This window comes from Oncorhynchus clarkii, chromosome 6 (assembly GCF_045791955.1).
Source record: "Oncorhynchus clarkii lewisi isolate Uvic-CL-2024 chromosome 6, UVic_Ocla_1.0, whole genome shotgun sequence".
NCBI classification, from domain to species: Eukaryota; Metazoa; Chordata; class Actinopteri; order Salmoniformes; family Salmonidae; genus Oncorhynchus; species Oncorhynchus clarkii.
In genome coordinates this window covers 23,573,085-23,600,862 of record NC_092152.1, presented here as the reverse complement: position 1 = coordinate 23,600,862, position 27,778 = coordinate 23,573,085, and the positions used below count along the sequence as shown (strand labels likewise).

General features: G+C 46.6%; 2 protein-coding genes across 5 annotated transcripts in view; both read left to right on the top strand.

The window, feature by feature from the left end:
• LOC139410827 (plectin-like) overlaps positions 1-24,156 on the top strand; it is a 39,447-nt gene extending 15,291 nt beyond the window's left edge. For 3 of the 4 annotated variants that reach the window (XM_071156372.1, XM_071156371.1, XM_071156373.1), the window contains 9 exons: positions 337-3,525; positions 4,138-4,263; positions 19,747-19,859; positions 20,943-21,108; positions 21,192-21,363; positions 21,573-21,709; positions 21,822-21,964; positions 22,081-22,170; positions 22,342-24,156. In XM_071156372.1, the coding sequence (XP_071012473.1) occupies positions 337-3,525; positions 4,138-4,263; positions 19,747-19,859; positions 20,943-21,108; positions 21,192-21,363; positions 21,573-21,709; positions 21,822-21,964; positions 22,081-22,156 (4,122 nt within the window). In that variant the 3' untranslated portion in view covers positions 22,157-22,170; positions 22,342-24,156. The remainder of the gene's footprint in view (positions 1-336; positions 3,526-4,137; positions 4,264-19,746; positions 19,860-20,942; positions 21,109-21,191; positions 21,364-21,572; positions 21,710-21,821; positions 21,965-22,080; positions 22,171-22,341) is intronic. The other variant, XM_071156374.1, reaches the window with a different exon arrangement.
• Positions 24,157-24,569: 413 nt separating this feature from the next.
• Positions 24,570-27,475, top strand: LOC139411981 (beta-crystallin B3-like). Its single transcript, XM_071158749.1, has 6 exons — positions 24,570-24,626; positions 25,335-25,435; positions 25,668-25,786; positions 25,989-26,121; positions 26,717-26,859; positions 27,064-27,475. Exons 2-6 carry the CDS (start codon positions 25,361-25,363, stop codon positions 27,311-27,313), a joined length of 720 nt encoding a protein of 239 aa, XP_071014850.1. The 5' UTR covers positions 24,570-24,626; positions 25,335-25,360; the 3' UTR covers positions 27,314-27,475.
• Positions 27,476-27,778: the final 303 nt, after the last annotated feature.

Sequence of the window (27,778 nt, the reverse complement as noted above, 5' to 3'; positions counted from 1 at the left end):
ATCTGACTATTTGTCCAACAGACACGTTCACTCCCAGATCTTGTATTATCCACTAGCTAAGTGTATCTGTTGAAATTAACTTATTGAAAGACAATGGCAGATGATATTGACTTTCAGCTATAAGAAAATTGTCCCCTTATCAATTTCTTATCCATAGTTAGGTTTATTGACATGAGCACTCATAAGTAAATTAATAACCAGTGAATAAATATTGAAGAAAGCTTGATTTGAGATGACATGCAGCTTGTCAAGGCAGTGCTCATAAGGATTATTGCAGAAGTGCCCACAGACTGTCTGACTTAATGTAACCAAACTCATTAAATGACTTATTTTTAGGTGGAGGACTCCGTTTACACCTTCAGTGACCAAAAAAAGGTGGATGACGACATCAGAGGCATACAAGAGCAGCCCACCCAGACCACCTCTGACCCTTCAGCAGTACTGACTGAAGCAGGGCGATGGATGGAGAGCTGCCCCAGCAGTGGGGCACAGACGGTGCGAGCAGCCCTGTTTGAGAATGTGGTGGAGAGACACAGCGTGCTGGTGATGGAGGAGGATAGGGCACAGAGTGCCACAAAGGGCTGTCCCAAGAGAAGTGTGTCCCTCAAACTTGGGGATGGGGAGAACGACGGCAGCCTGGTCACCGCCACCTACCGCAAGCCTGTGTCTCCCTCCAGTCCACTTCTTGTAGAGCACTTGTTTGACACTGTGCAGGCGGTGGGAGAGAGGAGAGCCGTTAGTGAGAGTGTCCCTTTGGCTCAGCTCGAGGACAAAGCCATGACCCTCCGTTCCAGGCGTTCTGAGGGGAATCGGTCAGCCAGGGCTGAGCCAGTGGAGGAGAGGCATGCTCAGGTCCAAGGAGTCCTCAGTTTGGCTCAAAGGAGAGCACCAGCCTCCCAACAGGAACAGGGACCACACTACCTGAGGGTTGGAGTTCTGCAGAAGTGGAATACCACTGAGATGGGTAGGGAGGCAGAGGTAGAGAAAGGAAGACAAAGGGAAAAGGAGAGGGAGAGAAAGGAGGATGAGAAAGAGAGGCAGAGGGAAGCGGAGAGGAGGATGCAAATGGATGTAGACAGGGAGAAGCCGAGAGAACAGGAGAGGGAGAGAGAGGAAGTGGCAGCACCGAAGCGGTTGAAAATGCTGGAGGCAGATGAGCAGCCACCCAAGCCCAGGGCCACCTACTTTGCTCTGACTGGTCAGATCCAGGAAGCTGTATCCATTGGGGACGAGGAAACCGAGAGAGGGAACGTGGAAGTTCCCTTTGACAATTTCTCGATGAAGTCTGGACAATGGGGCTCTCAAGGGAAGGTCTTACAAGTACGAAGGAACCCCTCTCTAGATGAAGCTTTTGGAAAAAGCTCCCAAGGTCAACAACAAGAAGAACTGATGGAGCGGAATCAAACACAGGAAAGGGAGAGAGGAACGGCATGGGACAGACAGACATGGAGGGAGGAGCTGGGAATAGAACAACAAAAACAAGTAGACCTTGAGAAAGTAAAAGAGTTGGAGAGGGAGAAAGAATGGCAGAGGGAGAGCAAGGAGTTGGAGAGGGAGAAAGAATGGCAGAGGGAGAGCAAGGAGTTTGAGAGGGAGAAAGAATGGCAGAGGGAGAGCAAGGAGTTTGAGAGGGAGAAAGAATGGCAGAGGGAGAGCAAGGAGTTGGAGAGGGAGAAAGAATGGCAGAGGGAGAGCAAGGAGTTTGAGAGGGAGAAACGGACACAGCTGGACATGGAGAGACAGAAACCGTTAGAATATGCAAGAAAGAGAGAGAAGGAAAAGCTAAAAGAATTAGAAAGAGAGAGACACAATGAGTTGGAGAACGAGAGACTGAGTGAGAGACAAAGAGAGCTGGAAAGACAGCGATGGCACGAGCTGCAGAGGGAGAGCCAGATCGAGTTGGAGAGACAGAAAGAGTTTGAAAAGGAGAGGCAGAGACAGTTAGACTTAGAGAGACAGAAAGAGTTTGAAAAGGAGAGGCAGAGACAGTTAGACTTAGAGAGACAGAAAGAGTTTGAAAAGGAGAGGCAGAGACAGTTAGACTTAGAGAGACAGAAAGCGTTTGAAAAGGAGAGGCAGAGACAGTTAGACTTAGAGAGACAGAAAGAGTTTGAAAAGGAGAGGCAGAGACAGTTAGACTTAGAGAGACAGAAAGAGTTTGAAAAGGAGAGGCAGAGACAGTTAGACTTAGAGAGACAGAAAGAGTTTGAAAAGGAGAGGCAGAGACAGTTAGACTTAGAGAGACAGAAAGAGTTTGAAAAGGAGAGGCAGAGACAGTTAGACTTAGAGAGACAGAAGAAGTTGGAGAGAATTAAGGAGATGGAGAGAAAGCAAATGTTTGAGTTTGAAAAACAGAAGCAGAATGAGAGAGAGAGGCAACAGCTTCTGGAGCTTGAAACGCAGAGACTAAGAGAGAAAATGGAGAGAGAGGAGCAGGAGAAGATGAGACAGCAAGCCATACAACAGGAGGAAGACAGACAGAGAGAGTTGGAAAGGGAAAGAGTGCAAGAGTTGGAGAGAGAGAGGCAACGTGATCTGGAAAGACAAAAACAGAGTGAGTTGGAGAGGCAGAGACAGAAACAGTTGGACTTTGAGAGACAGGAATTGGAAAACCAGAGGGATAGAAAAAGGGAGTTAGAGACAGAGAGACAGAGGGTAGAAGAACTGGAGAGAATAAAGGAGATGGAGAGAAGACAACTGTTTGAGTTTGAAAAACAGAAGCAGAATGAGAGAGAGAGACAACTGCTTCATGAGCTTGGAAAGCAGAGACTAAGGGAAAAGATGGAGAGAGATGAGCAGGAGAAGATGAGACAGGTAACCATACAAGAGGAGGCAGAGAGACAGAGAATAATGGAGGGGCAGAGGAGAGAGAACCAGGAGAGGGGGGTGCTGGACTCTTTACCTCTCAGACCTAAAATGTTGGATCTAGACTCTGGGTGCTGGTCTTTGGGTGACCTGCACTCCAGAGGCAGTCCCCACTCCCCTAGTGTCCGATGGAAGCAGCCCTCTCCCTGGGCAGATGACCACTACAGACCTGGTATCCTGGACATAGACTCATTCAGGTCCCAGACCGAGACACAACCCTTGCCCACTAGAGAGGTGTTCCCTGTTACTGGCATCCAGGGCTCAGACCCAGGTAATGGGGTGAGATCCCACCCCCACTCTCCAGAAAGGGTGGGGCGACCCAGTACTGTGTGGCCCCCCTCTCAGCAGGAGCTGTGGGAGCAGAGACTAAGCATCGATGAGGAATCAGTGGATAGGCCCATGGCTGGACCAGAGCCACCCAGGAAGCCTGCCAATAAACCCAGCCTGGAGCAGCTCCTCCACGGGCTGGAGGACAGGGCCACGGCCCCCATCCTGGTCCCAGAGAGACGCTGGTCTGGTATGCCCAGTGAACCATCCTTCCCCAGGAGAGAGACCCACAGCCCTGGGTCCCCCATGGAGCAGACCTGGTTCCCCCAGGACTCAGAGCCCCAGAGGCACAGGGTAGAGGCCAGAGGACAGAGGAGATCTCAGGGCTCCCAGGTAAGAAACAGTATCATAAGGAGAGACATAGGCTATGTGAATCAGTGGCATCTATAGGATTCAATGAATTCAACCAGTACAAGTGCTTTTGTGTAATGTTCGGATTATGGGGGGTGGTTTAGTGTTGACACACAGTTGGGCAGTACACTACCAGGATACACTTCCACACTCCTTCCCCGGGTGGCAGCACTGACCGGGGCAGGTGCTGTGCCAAGCCGTATTAAGCCCACAGGTGGAGGAAATGGAAAGATGATTAGGGTGCAAGCTTGCAGAACCAGGAGGATGCAGGGTTATTTTTCTCAGTGTGCTTTGGTTTTGTCCCTTTGTTGTTGTTTATTTTTGTATATGTATTTCTGTCACCATTTTGAATGAACAATAATCTGCTCGGGCTAGCTGAGGAGGCGTTAAGACTGAACCTAAGGCAAGGTTGCTGTCTCCTGGATACACCTGCATACAACACGGTCCTCATACGCTGATTTCTTTAAATCAGGTTACAGACCAGTTAACCAGGCGTAAGACCCCTAGACTTTCCAGCATATCAATATTAGCAGGCTAGTAAACTGTTCTGTAACAGCAACCATTCGATTTCATTCTACGCTCCCCATGTCTTAGGAGCTGAACCGGATGAGATCTCGCAGCGTGTCCCGTAGATCAGCCCCGTCTGACAGTGCTGTGGAGGGGAGCCTGTCCAGGATGAGGAGCAGGAGTACACATAGAGAGAGAGGTGGACAGAGCTGGGTGAGTCCTGATGCTCTATTTCTATACACACAGGTGTACACACACACACAATCACCTCATTTCTTGACTCAAAGTTGGGCAAGTTTCAGAAATGAGCTTCTGCTACAGTGAAATTACACTGCTTCATCATGGTAACAATTGGAGCCCCTCAGTTCTATCACTGTTTATACCTTTGAGCTGAATCTCACAGAAAACCCTGGTGATTTGGAAAAAAAATTGGGTTGTGGGTTGTGTGTACACCTGTGTGTACAGGTTGTGTGTTACAGTAGGGTGTACAGGTTGTGTGTTACAGTAGGGTGTACAGGTTGTGTTACAGTATGGTGTACAGGCTGTGTGTTACAGTAGGGTGTACAGGTTGTGTGTTACAGTAGGGTGTACAGGTTGTGTGTACACCTGTGTGTACAGGTTGTGTGTTACAGTATGGTGTACAGGCTGTGTGTTACAGTAGGGTGTACAGGTTGTGTGTTACAGTAGGGTGTACAGGTTGTGTGTACAGGTTGTGTGTTACAGTAGGGTGTACAGGTTGTGTGTTACAGTAGGGTGTACAGGTTGTGTGTTACAGTAGGGTGTACAGGTTGTGCGTTACAGTAGGGTGGAGTAGGAATGCAGTTAGTCACTGGGGGTGAAGAGTAAAGTGACAGTCATGGTCTCGCCCATCTCTCCACCCCTTTTTACAGCACAAAGCAGAGGAATGAAATCATGTTTTTAGGCCTGTAATTCAGGATTATGTGCTGCTCATTTTGACAGCCTTCTGTTTGCATAGCTGAAGAAAGGCTCTGCAGTGACATTTCCCATTGTGTGATAGACATTCCTTTTATTCAAGCACCTGTCTTAATACTTTAGTGTTTGTGCTCCTCTTTACCACTGGTATACTACAGAGACCCATGCACCATGTAAATAGCCTGTGCTACAAAGCAGATTCAATTCAGATACAAGGCTGCCCTGTCCTCCCCTCCCCCAATGAGCCCCCCCTGTCCTGTCCTCCCCCAATGAGTCCTCCCTGTCCTGTCCTCCCACAATGAGTCCTCCCTGTCCTGTCCTCCCACAATGAGCCCTCCCTGTCCTGTCCTCCCACAATGAGCCCTCCCTGTCCTGTCCTCCCACAATGAGCCCTCCCTGTCCTGTCCTCCCACAATGAGCCCTCCCTGTCCTGTCCTCCCACAATGAGCCCTCCCTGGCCTGTCCTCCCACAATGAGCCCTCCCTGTCCTGTCCTCCCACAATGAGCCCTCCCTGTCCTGTCCTCCCACAATGAGCCCTCCCTGTCCTGTCCTCCCACAATAAGCCCTCCCTGTCCTCCCCTCCCCCAATGAGCCCTCCCTGTCCTGTCCTCCCCCAATGAGCCCTCCCTGTTCTCCCCTCCCCCAATGAGCCCTCCCTGTCCTCCCCTCCCCCAATGAGCCCTCCCTGTGTTACTTCATGGTGTTTTCTGTGTGTCTGTCACCTCCTGCTGGTCTGAGTGGTGCTGCAATTACCGCAGGGATTCTAGTTTTTAATTGTTTGTAGACCAACTGGAGACACAAGTGTGAAATACCTGGTCTAGAATGAGTTATTGTTGTAACCACTACCAGAACATTAAGCTAGCCAAGACCAACAACAGACTATACATACACAGACAATACTAAACCAGGTAAATCTCTTACCTGTGAAATGTTTTCACGCACAGCTATGTGTAGCCTACTTGGACACCAGGTCTCCACAATTTCCCACTCTCCCACGCCGAATAGCCAGAAGCCACAGGGCTCTTCTCGCAGGCTCTATGTGGGAGCATGGTGTACTGTGGGTCAGAATCATTTACCTGGTTACATGTACATTGAACAACACAGCAGCTTTTCTGCAAAAAATGTACAATGAAGTTGGGTCTTTTACACTAGGGGTCCATTTATTGGCGTGGTTGAGGGGACCTCCTTGTTAAGTGAGTGTGGATTTGGAGTATCAACACGTGTCAATGACTTGATGTTGTGGTGATAGTGTTTCTCTGTATCGGTGTGGAGGTTGGGCCTAGTGTGAGTGCACACTATGGTCACCAGGCTCAGACTACATGAGCTGTCTAAGGCATCTAATCTACACTGGCTGTGATGGGTGATGATTCATCAAAGCAGGGACACCAGGGAGAGGACAGACGAGACGGATACAACTGAAGTCATTAGGCCAATGTCCCTTTGTGGACTCTGTTTAGAGGTGACTTGAGGGCCGTCATTTGTTGCTGGACAATTGTTATTAGCAGACTTTTTTTCGGTAGTAAAATTGTTATCTTCATAGTTGGTGTTGATGAAACTTGAGTCTGTGTGTTTGTGGAGAGAACTGTGATTCCCAGCTATAGGATGGTTCCTGGCGGGAGTCTGTTCTAAAAGCAACAATGCTCCTCAGAATTGTTCTCCAGAAGTCCACCAGGGGGCACTTGTGGGCAGCTCAGAGTAGCAGTCATCAGCCTCTGCCCCAGTTTATTCTCAGGGGGTTTCTGTTTGAGAATAAATCTGTGGTACTCGGTTGTTTTATAGACTAGAGCAGGGGTGTCAAAGTCAAATGGACGGAGGGCCAAATAAAAAAATCAGCTACAAGACGAGGGCCGGACTGTTCGAATGTTCATTGAAAAAATTTTAAATGACGCATATAGTCTAGTGAACCTAATTGAACCTACTGAAAACCTAACAAATATATTACAATATGATCAGATAAATAAAGCAATATTTTCTTATGGCTCTGTCAGTAATCTTTAATTTTCAACAGACACAAAAGACAAATTTCCTTTATATAAATATCCCCATAACATGAACATTAAATGAAAGAAACCGGTATTCAAGGCACCATCAGTAGACTATATTTTCTATTTTAGCAAAAGTGGGCTAAATTTACTTCAAAGAAAAAACAATAATAGCAATTTTCTATCATCCACTCAACTGAAATATTTTTAAAATATAATTGGATTGAAATACAAAAAAATAAAGTGCAAAAATCTATTAATCAAAAACAACACTTTGTTTAAGGAGAAGTAACATGCAGTGAAAACAAATATTAAATTTTAACTTTTAAACTTGAACTGAGTAAAAACTCTAAATATGTGATTGCACAGTAATGTTCACTTGTTTGAGGTTGAGGGTGATACTTGGTGGTGTCCCATCTTTTCCACAAGTTCATCAATGTTCGGGGTAAGGCTCTGAGCTGAAGAAATCCTCAGAATTGAGTGGAGGTGTTCAGCAGTAAGTCGACTTCTGTGTGATGTTTTGTTCAGGTTCATCAAAGAAAACAGTTGTTCACACAGGTATGTGCTGCCAAACATAGACAACGTTTGAGCAGCCTGGATGCGCAGCTGGGGCATTGTGCCGGGGAGGAAACGGGCGAACTCCGCAGCACCCACTGCCGCATATTTTGCCCTCAGTGCATCATTGCATTGGAGGTCAATCAACTCCATTTGGAGGTTTGGTGGTGAGCTTTCCACGTCAACAGCAAATGGGTTACCGAGCAGTTCCAACCTGCTTTTTTGTGCTTCAAAGTCAGCAAATCGGCGTCGAAAGTCAGCGGCAAGCATACCTATTTTATCAGCCAACTGTGTGCTCGGGAACGCACTGGTAGAGAGCTTCTCTTTCATGGTCTGGCAGCTGGGAAAGTGGCTCAAATTTTCTTTCCGCATCTGCGTCTCCCACAGAGTCAGTTTGGTTTTAAATGCCTTCACTGTACTGTACATATCAGAGATGACACGATCCCGACCCTGCAGCTGCAAGTTTATTGCATTCAGATGACTCGTAATGTCACACAGAAAAGCCATTTCACACAGAAACATTTCGTCTCGGAGTTGTGTTGTGTCTTTCCCTTTGCTGTCCAAGAACAGACAAATCTCCTCACGAAGCTCGAAACATCTTTGAAGCACCTTTCCCTGGCTTAGCCATCGCACCTCTGTGTGATAAGGCAAATCACCATGCTCCGTTTCTAACTCCGTCAGAAATGCCTTGAACTGGCGGTGATTCAAACCTTTGGCTCTGATAAAGTTAACTGTGCGCGTGATGATGCTCATTACATGCTCCATTTTCAAGGCTTTACCGCACAACGCTTCCTGGTGTATGATACAATGATAAGCTGTCAGCTCACCTGTCGCGTTTTCCTCTTGCATCTTTTCCCGTATCTTCGCCACCAGTCCGCTCCTGTGTCCACACATCGCAGGTGCTCCGTCGGTTGTCAAACCCACGAGTTTTTCCCAAGGCAGCTCCATCTCATTTACACATCTTGACACCTCTTCATACAAATCATGCCCCGTAGTTGTGCCATGCATAGGACGTAAAGCCAAAAACTCCTCTGTCACGCTTAGGTTGGAGTCCACTCCGCGGATGAAAATTGACAACTGGGCAATGTCAGAAATGTCGGTGCTCTCATCCACAGCCAAGGAATATGCAATAAAATCTTTTCCCTTTTTCACAAGCTGCTCTTTTAGATTGATGGACAACTGGTCTACTCTCTCGGCAATGGTGTTTCTGCTCAGACTCACATTTAAAAAGAGTTGCCTTTTTTCTGGGCAAACTTCGTCACAAACTTTAATCATGCAGTTTTTGATGAAATCCCCCTCCGTAAATGGCCGGGCTGATTTAACGATCTCTTCTGCCAAAATAAAACTGGCCTTGACAGTTGCGTCCGCGTGTGTGTCCGCGTGTTTCGTTTCATAATGTCGTCTCAGATTATACTCTTTCAGTACCGCCACACTTTCTCCACACAGAAGACACACAGGTTTTCCAGCTACCTTCGTGAACATATACTCCGACTCCCACCTTGTTTGAAACCCCCGGTTCTCAGTATCCACCTTCCGTTTTGCCATTTTTGATGGGTATCTGAAAGTTAATTTTACTGTGATGCTGACGACTGCTGTGCCAATAAATATTGAAATGAAGCAGCCTACTGCTCGGTGCGTCACCTTTGCATTGTGGGAAATGTAGTATTGGTGCGTGTAAAAGATCTGCGGGCTGCCGGCTTGCTGCGGGCCGGTTCTAATAATAAATCAAGATCATCCCAGGGGCCGTAAAAAACCTTCTTGCGGGCCGGATGTGGCCCGCGGGCCTTGACTCTGACATATGTGGACTAGAGTGTCTTACTTACTCACTAAGGCTTAATTCAGTGAGATGAATGCTAGGAACGGTGGAGTACTGAAAGTGGGAAAGGACAGAGTTCTGTGACCTGACATGTATGAGTCAGGGAGACATTTGTTAGGCAAACTCTGACACACTGTCGTGATTCCTCCCTTTAGCCATGAGCTCACAGCTGCTGACAGCCACAACCCCGGCTCTTGAAAACCGCTACACCGGTCTCCTCCTTGCTCTTTTGCTCCCTCTCTCTTTCTTTCAGGCACGCATTCTCTCCATCTATTTGAAGGTATAGGCTCAACATAAAGTTCCTATCACTGTCAACCCTTCCTATGTTTGCTCTCTACCCCCTCTGCCCTGTGCTGACTATGCCTGTGAGAATTCTCTCTTCCTCGCTGCAAGCAGAAACATGCAGGCGAGATGGAGCACCGCAGAACATATCGCCCTCCCCTCCTGCAAATCAGGGCCCTCCCTCTCTCCGCTTCTCCCTGCCTCCTCTCTCCCCTCCCTCACTTTGTTCGCTCAATTTCTCCTTGAGCGTGAGTCCTGTAGTGCTGGGGAATGGGAGCAGGAGACTGACGCATTTCTCTATTGGCCTGTACCTGCAGGGGGAGAGGAAAGGAAGGAGAGTGCACTGGTCTTTGTCTCTCATGGATTTGACCTCAGCATCACAATCTCCTCTCCTGTTTGTGCTTCTAAATCCACGGTGCTGCTGTTGGTGTGCTGGGTACTCCGAGGGAATAGGAATCAGTACAGCCTCCTGCCTGACACCAGCTGTTCTGTTCAGCACCGTTCTTCCTGCGACTGCCGTGTGGGGTCTATGGAGAGGTAGATTTTTAACAATTGTGTTCCTCCGATTGCCGACGTGTCTGAGCGGCAGCTTCACAGTCCCACTGTGAGGGGCGTGAGAATCAGAACAGATGAGCTATGTTGTGACATTGCATTGCTCTTCTGCGTCTGTGGGTTTATTGCTACTTCTTGGTCTGATCATCACTATGTGGCTCAAGAACCTGTTTGCAGACGGTGCAGCAGTATATCTGCTGTGAACGCATCGTTACACCTGAGCCTCTACCAGCTGGGCTTGTCTGTTAAACAGCCCTAACCCTCTTGGGTTCCCCGCTACGGTCTTGCCCTTCTGTATAGCTGTATGGAAATAGGCATTTTGCAGAACAACAGAAAGCTTAGAGTTCACCTCGCTGCCGATGATGGACTGAAATGGAGTCATGATGCATCTGACTGGCTGTGCTATCCCTTACAAACAGCCCAGCTACTGCAGCATTCACCTAGCTACGCACCTCAACAGTATCCAGGACACCAGCTCTCGTCCTGGATGACTACCTGGCTCAAGGACTCCCCATCAACCACGGTATCACACTGGATTTAGGACCTACAGTACCGGACCACAGCCTGACCGAGCGCTCTGTCCGGACTTCATTCTGTGACGTTGGTCTTTTAGTGATCTGAGATGGAGTACCTGGGGGACAAGCTGTCTGTGGCCCAGTCCCAGGTGTCTGGTTGGATGGGGAGCGCCCGCCGGTCCCTGCAGGGTGCGCTCAGCTTGGTGTCCAGTGCAGTGGAACGTAGGGGCAGGGGGGCCGAGGACAGCCCCGGGGACTTCAAGAGGGCCAACTCATTACGTTCTCTGGCCTCTCGCAGCCGGGACTCTTTCCGTAGGTTCTCTCTGCGCAGCCAGCAGCACCTGTCCCTACGCAGGCGTCCTGGGACCAGCACCCCCAACACCCCCACTGCTGTAAGACACACACAATTTGACACTTGCTCCCCCCCATCAATCCTTCTCACCACCAACTGTCCTTTCGTCAGTCACTGCCCATTCCAAGCACCTCAAACTTGTCAAGGCCTTCTCTACTTGTGTTTTTATGTCTGTCTATTTGTGTTGCAATGTGAATTCTCTCTCTCATCCTGGTAGTTCCTGACTGTTCTGCTTGTCTTCGCTGTTCAGTGCTCACCCCCCTCTGTGCCTCATCTGCTTCTGTGTCCTCTCTCTCGCCCTATGCATCTCGCCCTATGCTTCTGTGTCCTCTCTCTCGCCCTATGCATCTCGCCCTATGCTTCTGTGTTCTCTCTCTCGCCCTATGCATCTCGCCCTATGCTTCTGTGTCCTCTCTCTCGCCCTATGCGTCTCATACCATCTTTGACATAACACTGACCTTTGTCTGTGTTCACCATAGTTCCCACTGCAACCGCAGTGTCACTGGCTCCTCAGGTCATAGCTCCCACTGCAACCGCAGTGTCACTGGCTCCTCAGGTCATAGCTCCCACTGCAACCGCAGTGTCACAGGCTCCTCAGGTCATAGCTTACTGTGGGCTGGAGTTGTTTCTCGCCCCCTGTCCCTCCCTCCTAAACTAGGAGGGTTTAATCTAGTCAAATCAAAGTTTATTTGTCACGTGCGCCGAATACAACAGGTGTAGTAGACCTTACGGTGAAATGCCTACTTACAGGCTCTATCCAATAGTGCAAAAAAGGAATTAGGAGAACAATAGGTAAGTAAAGAAATAAAAACCAGTAAAAAGACAGGCTATAAAAGTAGTGAGGCTATAAAAGTAGCGAGGCTACATACAGACACCAGTTTGTCAGGCTGATTGAGGTAGTATGTACATGTAGGTATGGTTAAAGAGACTATGCATATATGATGAACAGAGAGTAGCAGTAGAGTAAAGAGGGGTTGGCGGTTGGTGGGACACAATGCAGATAGCTGGAATCCATGTATGGATATAGACTCTAGCTATGGATCCCATGTAGTTGGTCTTAAGTTCTTAAGCCGAGTCAGTCAGGTTTTAATGACATTCGGTTCTGCATTCTTAGCAAACACTTGGTACCTTGTCTGTACATTACACTGATGTAATAATGACAGAACAAAATACCCTGTCAGTATCCTGTTCAGTTCAGGTCAGTGTTTTTTGCTATCTAAACTCAGCAAAAAACGAAACGCCCTCTCACTGTCAACTGCGTTTATTTTCAGCAAACTTGACATGTAAATATTTGTATGAACATAACAAGATTCAACAACTGAGACATAAACTGAACATGTTCCACAGACATGTGACTAACAGAAATTGAATAATGTGTCTCTGAACAAAGGGGGGGTCAAAATCAAAAGTAACAGTCAGTATCTGGTGTGGCCACCAGCTGCATTAAGTACTGCAGTGCATCTCCTCCTCATGGACTGCACCAGATTTACCAGTTCTTGCTGTGAGATGTTACCCCACTCTTCCACCAAGGCACCTGCAAGTTCCCGAACATTTCTGGGAGGAATGGCCCTGTCCTCTCCATCCGATCCAACAGGTCCTAGACATGCTCAATGGGATTGAGATCCGGGCTCTTTGCTGGCCATGGCAGAACACTGACATTCCTGTCTTGTAGGAAATCAGCCATACTGCTCGTTCTGTGTGTGGTGGCATTGTCATGCTGCAGGGTCATGTCAGGATGAGCCTGCAGGAAGGGTACCACATGAGGGAGGAGGATGTCTTCCCTGTAATGCACAGCATTGAGATTACCTGCAATGACAACAAGCTCAGTCCGATGATACTGTGACACTCCGCCCCTGACCATGACGGACCCTCCACCTCCAAATCGATCCCGCTCCAGAGTACAGGCCTTGGTGTAACACTCATTCCTTCGACGATAAACGCGAATCCGACCATCACCCCTGGTGAGACAAGACCGTGACTCGTCAGTAAAGAACACGTTTTGCCAGTCCTGTCTGGTCCAGCGACGGTGGGTTTGTGCCCATAGGCGACGTTGTTGCCGGTGATGTCTGGTGAGGACCTGCCTTACAACAGGCCTACAAGCCCCCAGTCCAGCCTCTCTCAGCCTATTATTCAGTCTATTCAGTCTGAGCACTGATGGAGGGATTGTGCTTTCCTGGTGTACCTCGGGCAGTTGTTGCCATCCTGTACCTGTCCCGCAGGTGTGATGTTCAGATGTACCGATCCTGTGCAGGTGTTGTTACACGTGGTCTGTGCAGATGTTGTTACACGTGGTCTGCCACTGCGAGGACGATCAGCTGTCCGTTCTGTCTCCCTGTAGAGCTGTCTTCGGCGTCTCACAGTACGGATATTGCAATTTATTGCCCTGGCCACATCTGCAATCTGCAGTCCTCATACCTCCTTGCAGCATGCCTAAGGCACTTTCACGCAGATGAGCAGGGACCCTGGGCATCTTTCTTTTGGTGTTTTTCAGAGTCAGTAGAAAGGCTTCTCAGTTTTTATAACTGTGACCTCAATTGCCTATCGTAAGCTGTTAGTGTCTTAGGTGCATGTTCATTAATTGTTTATGGTTCATTGAACGAACATGGGAAACAGTGTTTAAACCATTTACAATGAGATCTGTGAAGTTATTTGGATTTTTATGAATTATCTTTGAAAGACAGGGTCCTGAAAAGGGGACGTTTCTTTTTTTTGCTGAGTTTGTGACATGTGGCTACAGTGCTGCTCTGTTGTTGACAGGGGATTGGTGCTCATGGGATCTGTAGTCATATTAGGATAGCTGCAAAGTGTCGTCGTTGACCAGTCCACTCCATGATCAATGTGTTTACTGTTAAACATTCCTACTGAGGAAGACTCCACCTAGAGGGGTTAGAGCAGGAGAGAGGTGTTGGGACGTACTGGGGGCGGTGTGAGGTTTGTTCTGCAGTGATCGTGTTGGGGTCATTGTACCTGCACTAAGTAACCGGCCTGCTAGAGTTGTCTGTTTCCAGGCAGCAGGACCATATGTTAAATGTCTTAGAGCTTCACATCACTTCCTCAGTCGTGGAGCTGTGTGTCTGACTGGCCGTTATTCAGGGCGGATATGAATGGTTGTTTTGCAGTAAGGAAGTGGATTAATCCAATTTAAAGTGACTATGCCTTCACAGTAACGTAATAGGCCCAGCATGTGTTTCATCTCAACCCAAAGTAGGCATATTGTATTAAAATAAGAAGGGGATTTAAGGTGAACATTTTCATAAATGTGATGATGTCATAACACCAGGATGTGTTTCAGAGCCGTGATGTCTGGCAGGTCTAACTTTCCAGGGCTTTGGCTCCTCTACTTCCTCAAACATGTGTTAGATTCTCAATCACCCTTTCTCTCCTCCCTCCTTCTATTCATCCGCTCATTGTTCTGTCATTTCCATTGACACCCCCTTCCTGTCCACAGAGGGGGTATCTTAGCAGAGGGGGCTGGCCAAGGCTAATGTTAATAAGGAAACATCTACTTCACAATAAGGTGCCATGCAGGCCTGCTCTTTCCTCGTGTCCAGAGTGCGTTGTTGATAGCAGAGCCGACACCCTCACATGGTCAATACTACAGGGCTTTAAGCAGCACTACAAGTCGGACTATGTTATTTCTTAACCCTCTCTGTCTTGCTTCTGTTGTTTGGTTGGCAGGTAACCGGGTAGCCTCAGGAGCGGCAAACACCAAGCGAGGGTGTGTTTGGGTGTGCTAAAGTTCAACCACCTACACGGTGGATATGGTACAAGTTCAAGGAATTTAGATTACAGGAGGTTTGCTTATTGAATCCTACATGCGTAGTCCTGTGAATTAGTTGTATTAAATCTTAGGCTGAAATAGAAGCCAACACTTTATTGTTCATCTCTTACTGCACCTTGTTGGTCTCTTCACTGTGTTGTTATTGTTACTCCTATGCTTCTCAGTAAACCCCTCACTTTCTCTTCACTATGTTGTTATTGTTACTCCTATGCTTCTCAGTAAACCCCTCACTTTCTCTTCACTGTGTTGTTATTGTTACTCCTATGCTTCTCAGTAAACCCCTCACTTTCTCCTCACTGTGTTGTTATTGTTACTCCTATGCTTCTCAGTAAACCCCTCACTTTCTCCTCACTGTGTTGTTATTGTTACTCCTATGCTTCTCAGTAAACCCCTCACTTTCTCCTCACTGTGTTGTTATTGTTACTCCTATGCTTCTCAGTAAACCCCTCACTTTCTCTTCACTGTGTTGTTATTGTTACTCCTATGCTTCTCAGTAAACCCCTCACTTTCTCCTCACTGTGTTGTTATTGTTACTCCTATGCTTCTCAGTAAACCCCTCACTTTCTCCTCACTGTGTTGTTATTGTTACTCCTATGCTTCTCAGTAAACCCCTCACTTTCTCCTCACTGTGTTGTTATTGTCATTCCTATGCTTCTCAGTAAACCCCTCACTTTCTCTTCACTGTGTTGTTATTGTTACTCCTATGCTTCTCAGTAAACCCCTCACTTTCTCCTCACTGTGTTGTTATTGTCATTCCTATGCTTCTCAGTAAACCCCTCACTGTGTTGTTATTGTTACTCCTATGCTTCTCAGTAAACCCCTCACTTTCTCCTCACTGTGTTGTTATTGTCATTCCTATGCTTCTCAGTAAACCCCTCACTTTCTCTTCACTGTGTTGTTATTGTTACTCCTATGCTTCTCAGTAAACCCCTCACTTTCTCCTCACTGTGTTGTTATTGTTACTCCTATGCTTCTCAGTAAACCCCTCACTTTCTCTTCACTGTGTTGTTAATGTTACTCCTATGCTTCTCAGTAAACCCCTCACTGTGTTGTTATTGTTACTCCTATGCTTCTCAGTAAACCCCTCACTGTGTTGTTATTGTTACTCCTATGCTTCTCAGTAAACCCCTCACTTTCTCCTCACTGTGTTATTGTTACTCCTATGCTTCTCAGTAAACCCCTCACTTTTTACTCACTGTGTTATTGTTACTCCTATGCTTCTCAGTAAACACCTCACTGTGTTGTTATTGTTACTCCTATGCTTCTCAGTAAACCCCTCACTTTCTCCTCACTATGTTGTTATTGTTACTCCTATGCTTCTCAGTAAACCCCTCACTTTCTCCTCACTGTGTTGTTATTGTTACTCCTATGCTTCTCAGTAAACCCCTCACTTTCTCCTCACTGTGTTGTTACTGTTACTCCTATGCTTCTCAGTAAACCCCTCACTTTCTCTTCACTGTGTTGTTATTGTTACTCCTATGCTTCTCAGTAAACCCCTCACTTTCTCCTCACTGTGTTGTTACTGTTACTCCTATGCTTCTCAGTAAACCCCTCACTTTCTCCTCACTGTGTTGTTATTGTTACTCCTATGCTTCTCAGTAAACCCCTCACTTTCTCCTCACTGTGTTGTTATTGTTACTCCTATGCTTCTCAGTAAACCCTTCACTTTCTCTTCACTGTGTTGTTATTGTTACTCCTATGCTTCTCAGTAAACCCCTCACTTTCTCTTCACTGTGTTGTTATTGTTACTCCTATGCTTCTCAGTAAACCCCTCACTTTCTCCTCACTGTGTTGTTATTGTTACTCCTATGCTTCTCAGTAAACCCTTCACTTTCTCTTCACTGTGTTGTTATTGTTACTCCTATGCTTCTCAGTAAACCCCTCACTTTCTCTTCACTGTGTTGTTATTGTTACTCCTATGCTTCTCAGTAAACCCCTCACTTTCTCTTCACTGTGTTGTTATTGTTACTCCTATGCTTCTCACTAAACCCCTCACTTTCTCCTCACTGTGTTGTTATTGTTACTCCTATGCTTCTCAGTAAACCCCTCACTTTCTCCTCACTGTGTTGTTATTGTTACTCCTATGCTTCTCAGTAAACCCCTCACTTTCTCCTCACTGTGTTGTTATTGTTACTCCTATGCTTCTCACTAAACCCCTCACTTTCTCCTCACTGTGTTGTTATTGTTACTCCTATGCTTCTCAAACCCCTCACGTCGAGAAACGTAGCTGTACCATAACACTGACCCAACCTAATCTGTTTGAAAGGCCTATGCATGTAGATCGATTAGCATTCCTGTTTAATTGACCCTGAGCCCAGCCCACCTGTTAGCCTGAGGCATTAGTCATGTGACCAACAGCATGTTCAAACTAATGCTTGTTTAACTGCTGGAGCCAGATTTGGCAGAAAGATCATTTGAAAACAAGCCTAGGTTACTGTGCTGTAAATATACTTTTTTAGGGCTGTAAAGCCTGGAGAGGAGCTAATGCACTTTTGGTGCAAGTGCTTTCTCAGATGGAGGGAGTTTCTTACTGTACTCCCTGGCCTTCTTTCTTCCTGTCAGGAAAGGCATTGATGATGAATGACATCCTGTACTGTTGTTCTCCCTTTCCCTCCTTCTCCCTCTGGCCCTGCTCTCACTAACACACACACACACACACACACACACACAAACCAAACACCCATTACATTTCCCTCAATCATTCTCTTTAGACATGGTGTTGTGGTGCATCTGTATAGCACTGTCAAGGAAGTCAGTAGAGATCATGGAAGTTCAGCAGTATTTCTCTATTTCTATACAGTATGTGTGCGCACTTACACAGGCTTGAATGCATGCACAGGAGCAGTGAGTGTGTGGTTTTAGGACAGTGTGCCCCCTGTAGAAGCCTCATTAAAAGAGCCATGGTTCAGTAGACGGCAAACAGTGTCTCACCAGTCTCTGGCCCTGTGAGTTCATCCCATTACCTCTCATTATCCTTCTCACCCACTGCTGGCCTGGCCATAGCCACACAATACAGGGCTATCAGGACCAGCGTCACTCTCTCTTTCTCTCTCAACTGGCCAACTTTGTTACTGTAGGCTGGGCGGGGTTTCGCTCCACAGGCGTGGTGATGGATTGAACCGACAGCCAATAAGATGCTTTGATAGTTTGATTCAGGCTGGTGGAGATGAATCCAGTTCTGTCATATTAGAATATGTTCCCTTCGACCTCCCTTCGTACTCCAATGGCACATACAGTGCATTCGGAAAGAATCCAGACCCCTTCACTTATTCCACTTTTTTTTTTATGTTACAATCTTATTCTAAAGTTGAGGAAATCGTTTTTTTCCCTCATCAATCTACACGCACTACCCCATGATGACCAAGCAAAAACTATTTGCGTAATTATTCAGTACTTTGTTGAAGCACCTTTTGGCAGCGACTACAGCCTCAAGTCTTCTTGTGTATGACGTTACAAGCTTGGTACACCTGTATTTGGGGAGTTTGTTCCGTTCTTCTCTGCAGATTCTCTCAAGCTCTGTCAGGTTGTATGGGGAGCGTCACTGCACAGCTATTTTCAGGTCTCTCCAGAGATGTTCGATTGATCGGGTTCAAGTCCGGGCTCTGGCTGGGCCACTCAAGGATATTTAGAGACTTGTCTCGGAGCCACTCCTGCGTTGTCTTGGCTGTTTGCTTAGGGTCGTTGTCCTGTTGGAAGGTGAACCTTCACCCCAGTCTGAGGTCCTGAGCACTCTGGAGCAGGTTTTCATCAAGGATCTCTCTGTACTTTGCTCCGTTCATCTTTCCCTCAATTCTGACTAGTCTCTCAGTCCCTGCCGCTGAAAAACATCCCCACAGCATAATGCTGCCGCCACCATGCTTCACCTTCCCTCCAGAAATTATGCTTGGCATTCAGGCCAAAGAGTTCAATCTTGATTTCATCAGACCAGAGAATCTTGTTTCTCATGGTCTGTGAGTCCTTTAGGTGCCTTTTGGCAAACTCCAAGCGGGCTGTCATGTGCCACTCTACCATAAAGGCCTGATTAGTGGAGTGCTGTAGAGTTGGTTGTCCTTCTGGAAGGTTCTCCCAACTCCACAGAGGAACTCTGGTGCTCTTTCAGAGTGACTTTCAGGTTCTTGGTCACCTCCCTGACCAAGACCCTTCTCTCCCGATTGCTCAGTTTGGCCGGGGGGCCAGCTCCAGGAAGAGTCTTGGGGGTTCCAAACTTCTTCCATTTAAGAATGATGGAGGGCACTGTGTTCTTGTGTACCTTCAATGCTGCAGATTGTTTTTGGTACCCTTCCCCAGATCTGTGCCTCAACACAATCCTGTCTCGAATCTCTACGGACAATTCCTTTGACCTCATGGCTTGGTTTTTGTTCTGACATGCACTGAACTGTGGGACCTTTTATAGACAGGTGTGCCTTTCCAAACCTTTCAAATTTTTAAATTGAATTTACCACAGGTGGACTCCAATCAAGTTGCAGAAACATCTCAAGGATGATCAATGGAAACAGGATGCACTTGAGCTCTATTTTGAGTCCCATAGCAAAGGGTCTGAATACTTATGCAAATAGAAATTACTTTTTAAAATATAATTTGCAAACATTTCTGAACTTATTTTCATTATTGGACTAGTAACCGGAAGGTTGCAAGTTCAAACCCCCGAGCTGACAAGGTACAAATCTGTCGTTCTGCCCCTGAACAGGCAGTTAACCCACTGTTCCTAGGCCGTCATTGAAAATAAGAATTTGTTCTTAACTGACTTGCCTAGTTAAATAAATGTAAAATAAAAAAAATATATATATTTTTTTAAATTATGAGGTATTTTGTGTAGATTAATGAGGGATTTTTCTTCTTCTCCCCTTTAGAATAAGGCTGTAACATAACAAAAAGGGGAAGGGGTCTGACTCGTCATTTTCTCCCTGTCCATCTCGCTCTCTCTCAGGAGCAGTTGAAGCAGAATGTGGACGGTGAGGAGGGGAGGGGCATGGACACACTGGTCCATGAGACGGACAGTCAGTACGGGACCTGGGAGACAGGACTGCACACTGATGATAGGTGAATATATATATACACACACACACAACCCATCACAGGTGTGGCTCCTGTGGGCTGGACCTATGAAACAGGATGTGTTTTTGGTTACTAAATATGTTGATCCTCATTCCTCTATGATTACTAATTTCCCATGAGGCTTTACCCTGATATCAAGACATCTCGACATCCCTAGTACCGAATGCCTCCCAGTCACTTCTCCCTCTAAATATACAATCCTCAACCATTTGATCTGCAATTTAACACCCCCCCCCCCCCCCCCTGGCTGCTGGATGCAGCTAAAGGGAGAGGTGTGCTCTATCGTCTCTTCTCCTGGAGCAGCATTGACCTTAAGACAAAGTCACGGAGCCGCATTGGGTCAGCTAGATGTGGCAGAGTGGAGGATTAGCCGCAGGCAGTGCATTCTCTGCTGTCCCACCATTATGGCTAATAATCATCTCAACCTTTTTCCTTACAACATACAACACCCACAAGCATCTCCTCCAAGGCAGAGACTGTTACTGATGTTGAAATAAATCAACATACTATGGTATCTATAGGTACTTCCTGTACAGATACAGTAGAATCTCAGCACTCCTGATACATTGTGGTCAAGGAGCAGCAGCTCACTGAAACCTGGTTTACGCCAGCACTCAAAATGGCCTCTCTCAGCAGGCTGGTCTATCACTGACCTCCTGTGGCTAGGAGATGGTATCACAGCAACACATCTGGATAATGTTTAGTAGAAATGACTGGATGCTGTAGTAGTTTCAGATAAAGATACGATATAAGGGACTGTCAACAGATAGTGGGTCATTTTAATGTAATTCAAATGAATCACCTCAGGGATGTTTACGTCCCTCATTGTGAAATAAAGTGGAGCGTGAGTCTGCCTCTTTGTCGTCATGCACATGCATCCTCTATGAAATGTGATGCTCCTACAGTAAACCCAGACAGGAGAATATTACTCAATCACAGAGCTAGTAGACACAGTACCTGTCACGTTGTTCTCTCATTGCCAATGCATGCATTTAACAGACTGTAGTGTAGTTTTAGGAAGGTAGCCTAAAGTACTCTTCTGTTTGTTCCTGTCTGTCCTTCCTGTAGCCTGACTCCTGCCACGCCCACCTCAGACAGCCACCCCAGTCAGTCCCCTAGGAAACCCACTCCACTTTACACGCCAGGGGAACATGTCCACACCCCGCCCAGTGACCTCGACACTCCAGACGGCTTCTCTGCCCAGCCCGAGATACAACCACTCCCCTTCCCTGAGGTAAGCCGGACTTCACCTTTTTAAAAAGACGTAGAAGTCATAGTTTTTTTGTTTCCACAGATTTGCTTTGTGTTTCTCTCCAGGCCTCCACCAGCCTACTGGACTCCAGTGCTCTGCGCTCCAGGGTGCAGTTGAGTAAGATGCGGGGGCCACGTTCACGCCCCTCCAGGGTCTCTCGTCAGACTGCTGCTCTGTCTGTACACCCAGAGGGACAGGCCACGCCTACTGAGGACTGGCGCTCTCGAGACTCTACAGGTCAGCCTTGGACTCTGCTCTCATGTAGACCCCCTCAGCCAAATCTCCATCCACTACCTTGTTCTGCTGCATACCTTCTACTATGGATTGAGCGGACTTGATTCCACCAGTGAGACTGGAGATGTGACTTAGATGGTCAAAGATCTTCTGAATAACCTATTTGTTTTGATTGTGAAATGATGTACTCAGAGGTGTGTTGTCCTCTACAGAGGACAAAGTGGAGTCTTCCAAGAAGGACTCAGACTCTGAGGAGCAGGCGAGAGGAGCAGACCCCCACTCTGCTGCTGCCTCCTCCCAGCCCCAGAGAGTCGCCCTCTTCCCTGGGATGGACCCGTCTGCCCTCATGGTGAGGCTCCCCAAGAGAAACAGACAGAGTTGACCAGGAGTGTAATGTTGTCACTCATACTGTTCTGAGAAATGCTTTTGTTTTCCTGCTGGTTTCTCCCTCTGTTTGGCAGGCCCAGCTCAAGAAGAGAAGCGACTCTGACAATCAGACAGAGGGACCCTCCACTTCTCCCTCCCAGTTATCCCGTTCTCCTAAATCCCCCTTCCTTCCCCGGGCGTCCCGTGTGCTGCCCCCCTCCGGAGGGAAAGAAAATGGGTAAGATAGTGACCCTGTCTCTTCCCTCTGTTCAGCCTGGATCTAATAACCCAAAACAGGGATTGTTGATAGTTGGAACAGAAATATTTACCCGTTGTAATGTCTGTCTCTCTTAGTGAAGCGGCCTCACCACAGTGGCTGAGAGAGCTGAAGTCCAAGAAGCGCTTGAGTCAGTATGAAAATGACAGCTAAGTGTGAATGATCAAGTGAGCTCTCTTCTCACAAATGTTCCTCATTATGAATCATTCTTTATCATAGGGTGTTGTATGCAATAAACCTGCCATTTTACCACCGTTTCATAATTAGACAATATTCTAGTGTCTGTTTTGCTAATACGTAACCCTAAAATGCTGATGGTTTGTATCGTCCCTCTGTAGGTTGCCTTAACTGAAGAATCTGGTGGAGAATCAGACAGTAGCCTTAACCTTGGACCCTGAGAAAATGGGAATTCTGCTGCTGACATTGTAATTCGTCATCTGTTTGTTTCCTTTCTCTGTTCTCTTCCTGCCTGGCTCAAATCCATGTGCATGGTGCCTTCTTACAGACAACCTCGGTCTTATGGATGAAACGAGCAAGGGGCTGCTCTGCTCAGAGCGTCCAGTTCACTGCTAGCTCCTCCACCTCCTATGTCAGGGGGGTCTTTGCATAAAGCCACTTTACCCTCTCACATGACAGGGGAGACTACGGAAGGGGGGGGATCCCATTCTCTCCTGTCAGGTTGTGTTGTATTTCATTAATGCTTAACTTGTGGGACCACATGCCTCTTAACCTGGAAGTGCTTCAATAAGCTGGAGGACAGTATAGCACCTCCACAAGACACATTTTTATTTTGTTTTCTCTTTTTAAATATCATTTTCAGGTTAGTCTATGCGTTAACTGTATCTGTCAGTGGAGGAGCGTTGGAAAATATTTCTGATTTAATTTTCTGTCATGGATCATAGAGAACAAAACACTGCTGAACTAATGGGCAGCCAGGGTGTATTATGTGTTACTAATAAATATGGTATCTGTAATCATGAAATGTTATATTTGTATTGTTGCTCATTTGAAAGCTGAATCATAACATGTCAGAGTGCTGGGTTTGTATGGAGAGCATTTAAAGCATCACTACAGCAGAGGCCCCCAACCCCATTCCTCTGAGCCACTCAGTGACTGATGTCATGAACTAACTGAGAATCTGTTGTGTTGACATCATGCAGTCCCTTTAAACTTATGGCTAAAGAGGAATGCTTTGTGTTTGCTCTTTTTTTCAATCATGTCTGAATCTGTTTCTACTGGTGGAAAAGGGGAGGGGAAGGGTTAATCACAATGGAAATCTACCTCCATCTCAATTAGATGCGCGCACACGCACGCATGAACACTAATCAGCCTGTTCTTCCTCCCTTCACCTCCACTTACCTCTTCAGTGAAAGATCAAATGATTGTGTGTGTAATACTGATGGATGGGTGAGTAAGGATTGCAAGGAAAATGTACATGTTACCAATGAGCCATACATTCAATGTGCACTTCCTGGTTTCTGTTTTACCAGCATGTCTGCAACACATCTCCCATTTAGCGACCTCACGTGCATTGTCCCATCATTGTTTGGAAAAGGATGTGCATGCACAGTCTCGGGTCCTTTTCATCATGCTTTACTCTGACACTTAACTGAATGGCCACACCAAGTAGCAGTGGTACAATCACAGTCTGGATATCATGGCTTCATCCACAACTGTAATGGTCCCATTGTGCACATGGTCGGTGCAGCGGTGTGGATGTATAGTGGAATGGTAGGAGTACGGCTTCCACTACCCCAGTGGGGAATGCAAGTGAAGTATATTGTTTTGAGATGAGGGTGGTAATTTACCCTTTTCTTCTGCACGTGACTTGGACTATTTGCACCAGTTGTTTTAGGGCTTGTTTGAGCTGACTTTGGCCATTCCCCTGACCATGTTAGCCATGCTCCACTGTCCCACTACTTCCACTACAGCACTGACCGCATTCCACATTTTCGTAGACAGACGTTGGAACGCTAATGCAAGTGAATGTTTTGAGGGAATTTTTAGAGTTGTCCCTTTGGTGTCTGTCCATGGCGTTTGACTTTGTCATTATTTTTTCTCTTTCTCGTTTTATTTGAAAGTAAAATGTATATTGCACTGTTGTAAGGCCGTTGTTCAAAAGTGTAAATTCGTAATAAAATGTACTGCGTTAAGCTTCTGATTTTGTCATTATTGGGCTAAATATTACTTCTGCATTACACTCATTTCAGTTCAGTGATTAACCCTTTATTGGTCAGAGTGGTGTGAGGAGGTTAGGTGATGTTTAGACTGCTAGGTGTGATTAGTGTGTGTGTGTGTGTGAGCGTGTCTACCAGTTTGTGCTGAGTGGGGATGTTTGCTGAATCCTCTTGGCTCCCTCTCCATATACCCCACACATACCACTCACTGGCAGCCAGGCGGACGGGCAGGGTAACGTGTGCCAACACAGCTGCATATTGAGAGGTAGCGTTATGGACACAATGTCAGCGACAGACTTGCTGTATCAACAGCTCCCCCTTTTCTGCTGTTGTGGCCAGAAATAAACCATAAATACCCCCCCTGCCACTGCCCTCCAACGGCTCAACCCCAAACACCAAGTGGCACAGAGAGAGAGAGGCTACCAATACACAGCAGGCATATCCAGGTAAAACCAGCTTGGTTCTGCACAGCAGGATTAACAAGGTTTTAATTGAACTTTGAAACTGATTTTACATGAAAAGTAAAGGAGAGCCCACAGTCATGATTGTTGACAGAAGGAGAGGTTGGATGGGGTGGGGGGGATAGGAATGATAGTGTAGTATTTTTAGAGTTGGTAAAGATATAATTTGGTTTGCTTAAATGTTTGCAGTAAAATATATGATTGAGCAAGTGAGGAGTTTGCAGAATAGAGTATTATGGAATGTGTGTTTGTAGTGATAAGTTTGAGTCAAGGGGGTGTAGAACTGGTTATGATACAGACTGAGGCTTGCAGAGTTGGACATGATAGACAGCGAAATGTGGAATTACTGATTTGAAAGGTTGCACATTAGAGTATGAGAATAACATGTTCATAGGGGGATGACTCTCGGCCCTAGTTATAGCCTACGGTCAGGAAAAACTCCTGGCCCCAGGGGTTTTTCCTGGAGATAGAAAAGTGTAGAATACAGCCCCTCAGGTCCTTATTCTCAGCTCAGGTTACGTCTGCACCAATGGGCTCTTCTGCTCTCTGAAGTGGATGCAAATCTTGGCTGATTCAAAGGAGTAAAAGGATCCATTGCTACTGAGAGGACTGATGGTCATCATTGTGAAATGAATGTCATCATGGTGTCTGTGTTTCTCTTTTCTCTGTCTCTCTCCTGATTGTGCTCCTGAGAGAGGAGTAACCAGTGGACCAGGAGGATGTCGGAGCAGCAGAGCGCCCCTGAGCAAATGGCTGCAGGGAAGAGCCAGGGTGGAGCAGGAGCCACTTACAAGGTACTGTATCCTCCCTCTCCCCATCTGTTATCTGTCTATTTCTCTCTTGTGATGTTTCTCTTCATTTATTTTTCTCTCCTTCGCCCACTTCTCTAATTTCCCACTTCTCTATAAACCCTCTTCCTTAGTCCCCCATATATTTCCTCTCTTTATACTGTAAGCTTGACTTTCTCAATATTAGTATCTTTCCTCCTCTTTCCCCTCTCTGTCTCTCCTCCTCTCTCTGATCCAGGTGGTGCTGTTTGAGTTTGAGAATTTCCAGGGCCGCAAGGCTGAGTTTTCTACTGAGTGTAAAGATGTTTCAGAGAAGGGCCTGGAGAAGGTGGGCTCTATGCTGGTTGAGTCTGGCCCGTGAGTTCTGGTGCATTGGTGTCATTCACAGACTGTCATATTCTTACACATGCAGAATATATATTTTCAGGTTCAGGTTTAGTGTCAACTTTTTTTTATTTTTATACTGTATATCTGTTACCACATATGGCCAAATACAACGTCATACATGCTGAGGAGAGATATTCTAACTCAGCCTCGTTCTTGTCCTCTCTCCTGACAGATGGGTGGGGTATGACCGCCAGGGGTTTGCAGGTGAGCAGTTTGTTCTGGAGAAAGGCGAGTATCCACGCTGGGACACCTGGACCAACAGCCAGTACAGCTACTCCTTCTGGTCCATGCGGCCTCTCAAAGTGGTGGGTAGCACTCAAACAATGTCTAAACATACCCCGTGTAGCACAGTTGGTAGAGCATGGTGCTTGCAATGCCAAGGTTGTGGGTTTGATTCCCACAGGGGTACTGATATGAAAATATATGCACTCTGGATAAGAGCGTCTGCTAAATTACAGAAATGTCAACATACTCACTGACCATGTTAGCACGTTTACCATCTCACCATCCTGCATTCCCTACCTATCTCTATCAACATTCTCTGAGCCACAATCTATCTACAATGTTAAAGCTGATCTACACTTTATAAAAATAAATTATATATTTTTTTAATTATACTAAAAAACAAATATTCTCTGAGCATCTCAGTACTCTCATTTATCTCAACACTCGCAGATTATCTCAACACTCTTTATCCATTGCAGAACTCCATGTTCATCTCAACAGTAATTTGTCACCTCAGCAGACGGCTCTCATTGGCTATCTGAATGCTCACTGATTACCTGAAGCCTCTCTCTATCTCAGCACTCACAGTCTATCTCAACAATCAGCTCTTAGTAAACATCTTAACACTAAGTGAGTCTGTTTGTGTGTGTGCATATTTCAATTTCTCCTCTTTAGGATAGTGCCGAACACAAGCTCCATCTGTTTGAGAGCCCAGGCTTCACTGGTAGAAAGATGGAGATTGTTGATGATGATGTTCCCAGTTTGTGGGGACATGGTTTCCAAGATCGCGTAGCGAGTGTCAAGGCCCTCAACGGAACGTAAGAGCTTCCTTTCACCCTCTCTCATTTTCTTCCTTTTTCACTTTCTCTCTCTCCATCCTTGTTCTGTTTCTCTCATGTCTCACTTAATCTCTCGTCTTTCTCCTGAAATCCTTTAAAAGATGGTCAATTATGCTAACTGTCATATTCTGACGTCTATTTTGGTCCTGTCTCATGGACTCCTTCTCTGTTCCTTTGTTGCAGATGGGTCGGCTACATGTACCCCGGCTACAGGGGGTGCCAGTACGTGTTTGAGTGTGGAGACTTCAAGCACTGGAACGACTGGGATGCCCCTGCACCTCAGATCCAGTCTGTCCGACGTGTGCGAGACATGCAGTGGCACAAGAGGGGGTGTTTCACCGTCCCTGCTCCTTCCCCTGATCCAGCTCCTGCCCCCGCTCCTGCCCCAGCACCCGCACCCCCTGCACCCCCTGCCGCCTCCGGGGCCAGCTGAAGAGGATTCTAAACAACTTCCCCCATCTTCCATGAGCCTCTTTCTACCATCAGTGCTTGCCCTCTGCCTCACCCTAACCATGGCAAATGCTGCTCCTGCTTAGTGAGGAGAAGCGCTATATATGTTTCAGTGGCAAATAAAGTTTGTTTGACCATAAATATATTCTGTTTGTTTGTTGGTGCTGTTACTATTGTTGAAATCCTTGGGTTTGTCAGGTGTAGGGTTGTAACATTCTGGTAACTTTATAAAAATGCCCAGTTTTTCAAGAAATGCTGGTTGGAGGATTCTGGATTTCCTGTATGTTTCCTCCTCATTCTGAGAATCCTGGGAATTTGGGGGAAATTACTGGAATTTCGCTAACTTAGTCAGCTGTGGAGTTGGTTGAGTCAACAATAACAATGTTACTGTAGATTATTGTTGCCAAATTACACAGAACATATATAAATACAAATTCAACAGTAGGCT

Excerpts from the sequence above, each read along its gene's own strand:
- LOC139411981 (XM_071158749.1), top strand. The coding sequence starts at position 25,361 with ATGTCGGAGCAGCAGAGCGCCCCTGAGCAAATGGCTGCAGGGAAGAGC. Across the intron at positions 25,787-25,988 it reads ATGCTGGTTGAGTCTGGCCC|ATGGGTGGGGTATGACCGCC; the intron begins GTGAGTTCTGGT and ends CTCTCCTGACAG. Across the intron at positions 26,122-26,716 it reads CCATGCGGCCTCTCAAAGTG|GATAGTGCCGAACACAAGCT; the intron begins GTGGGTAGCACT and ends TCTCCTCTTTAG.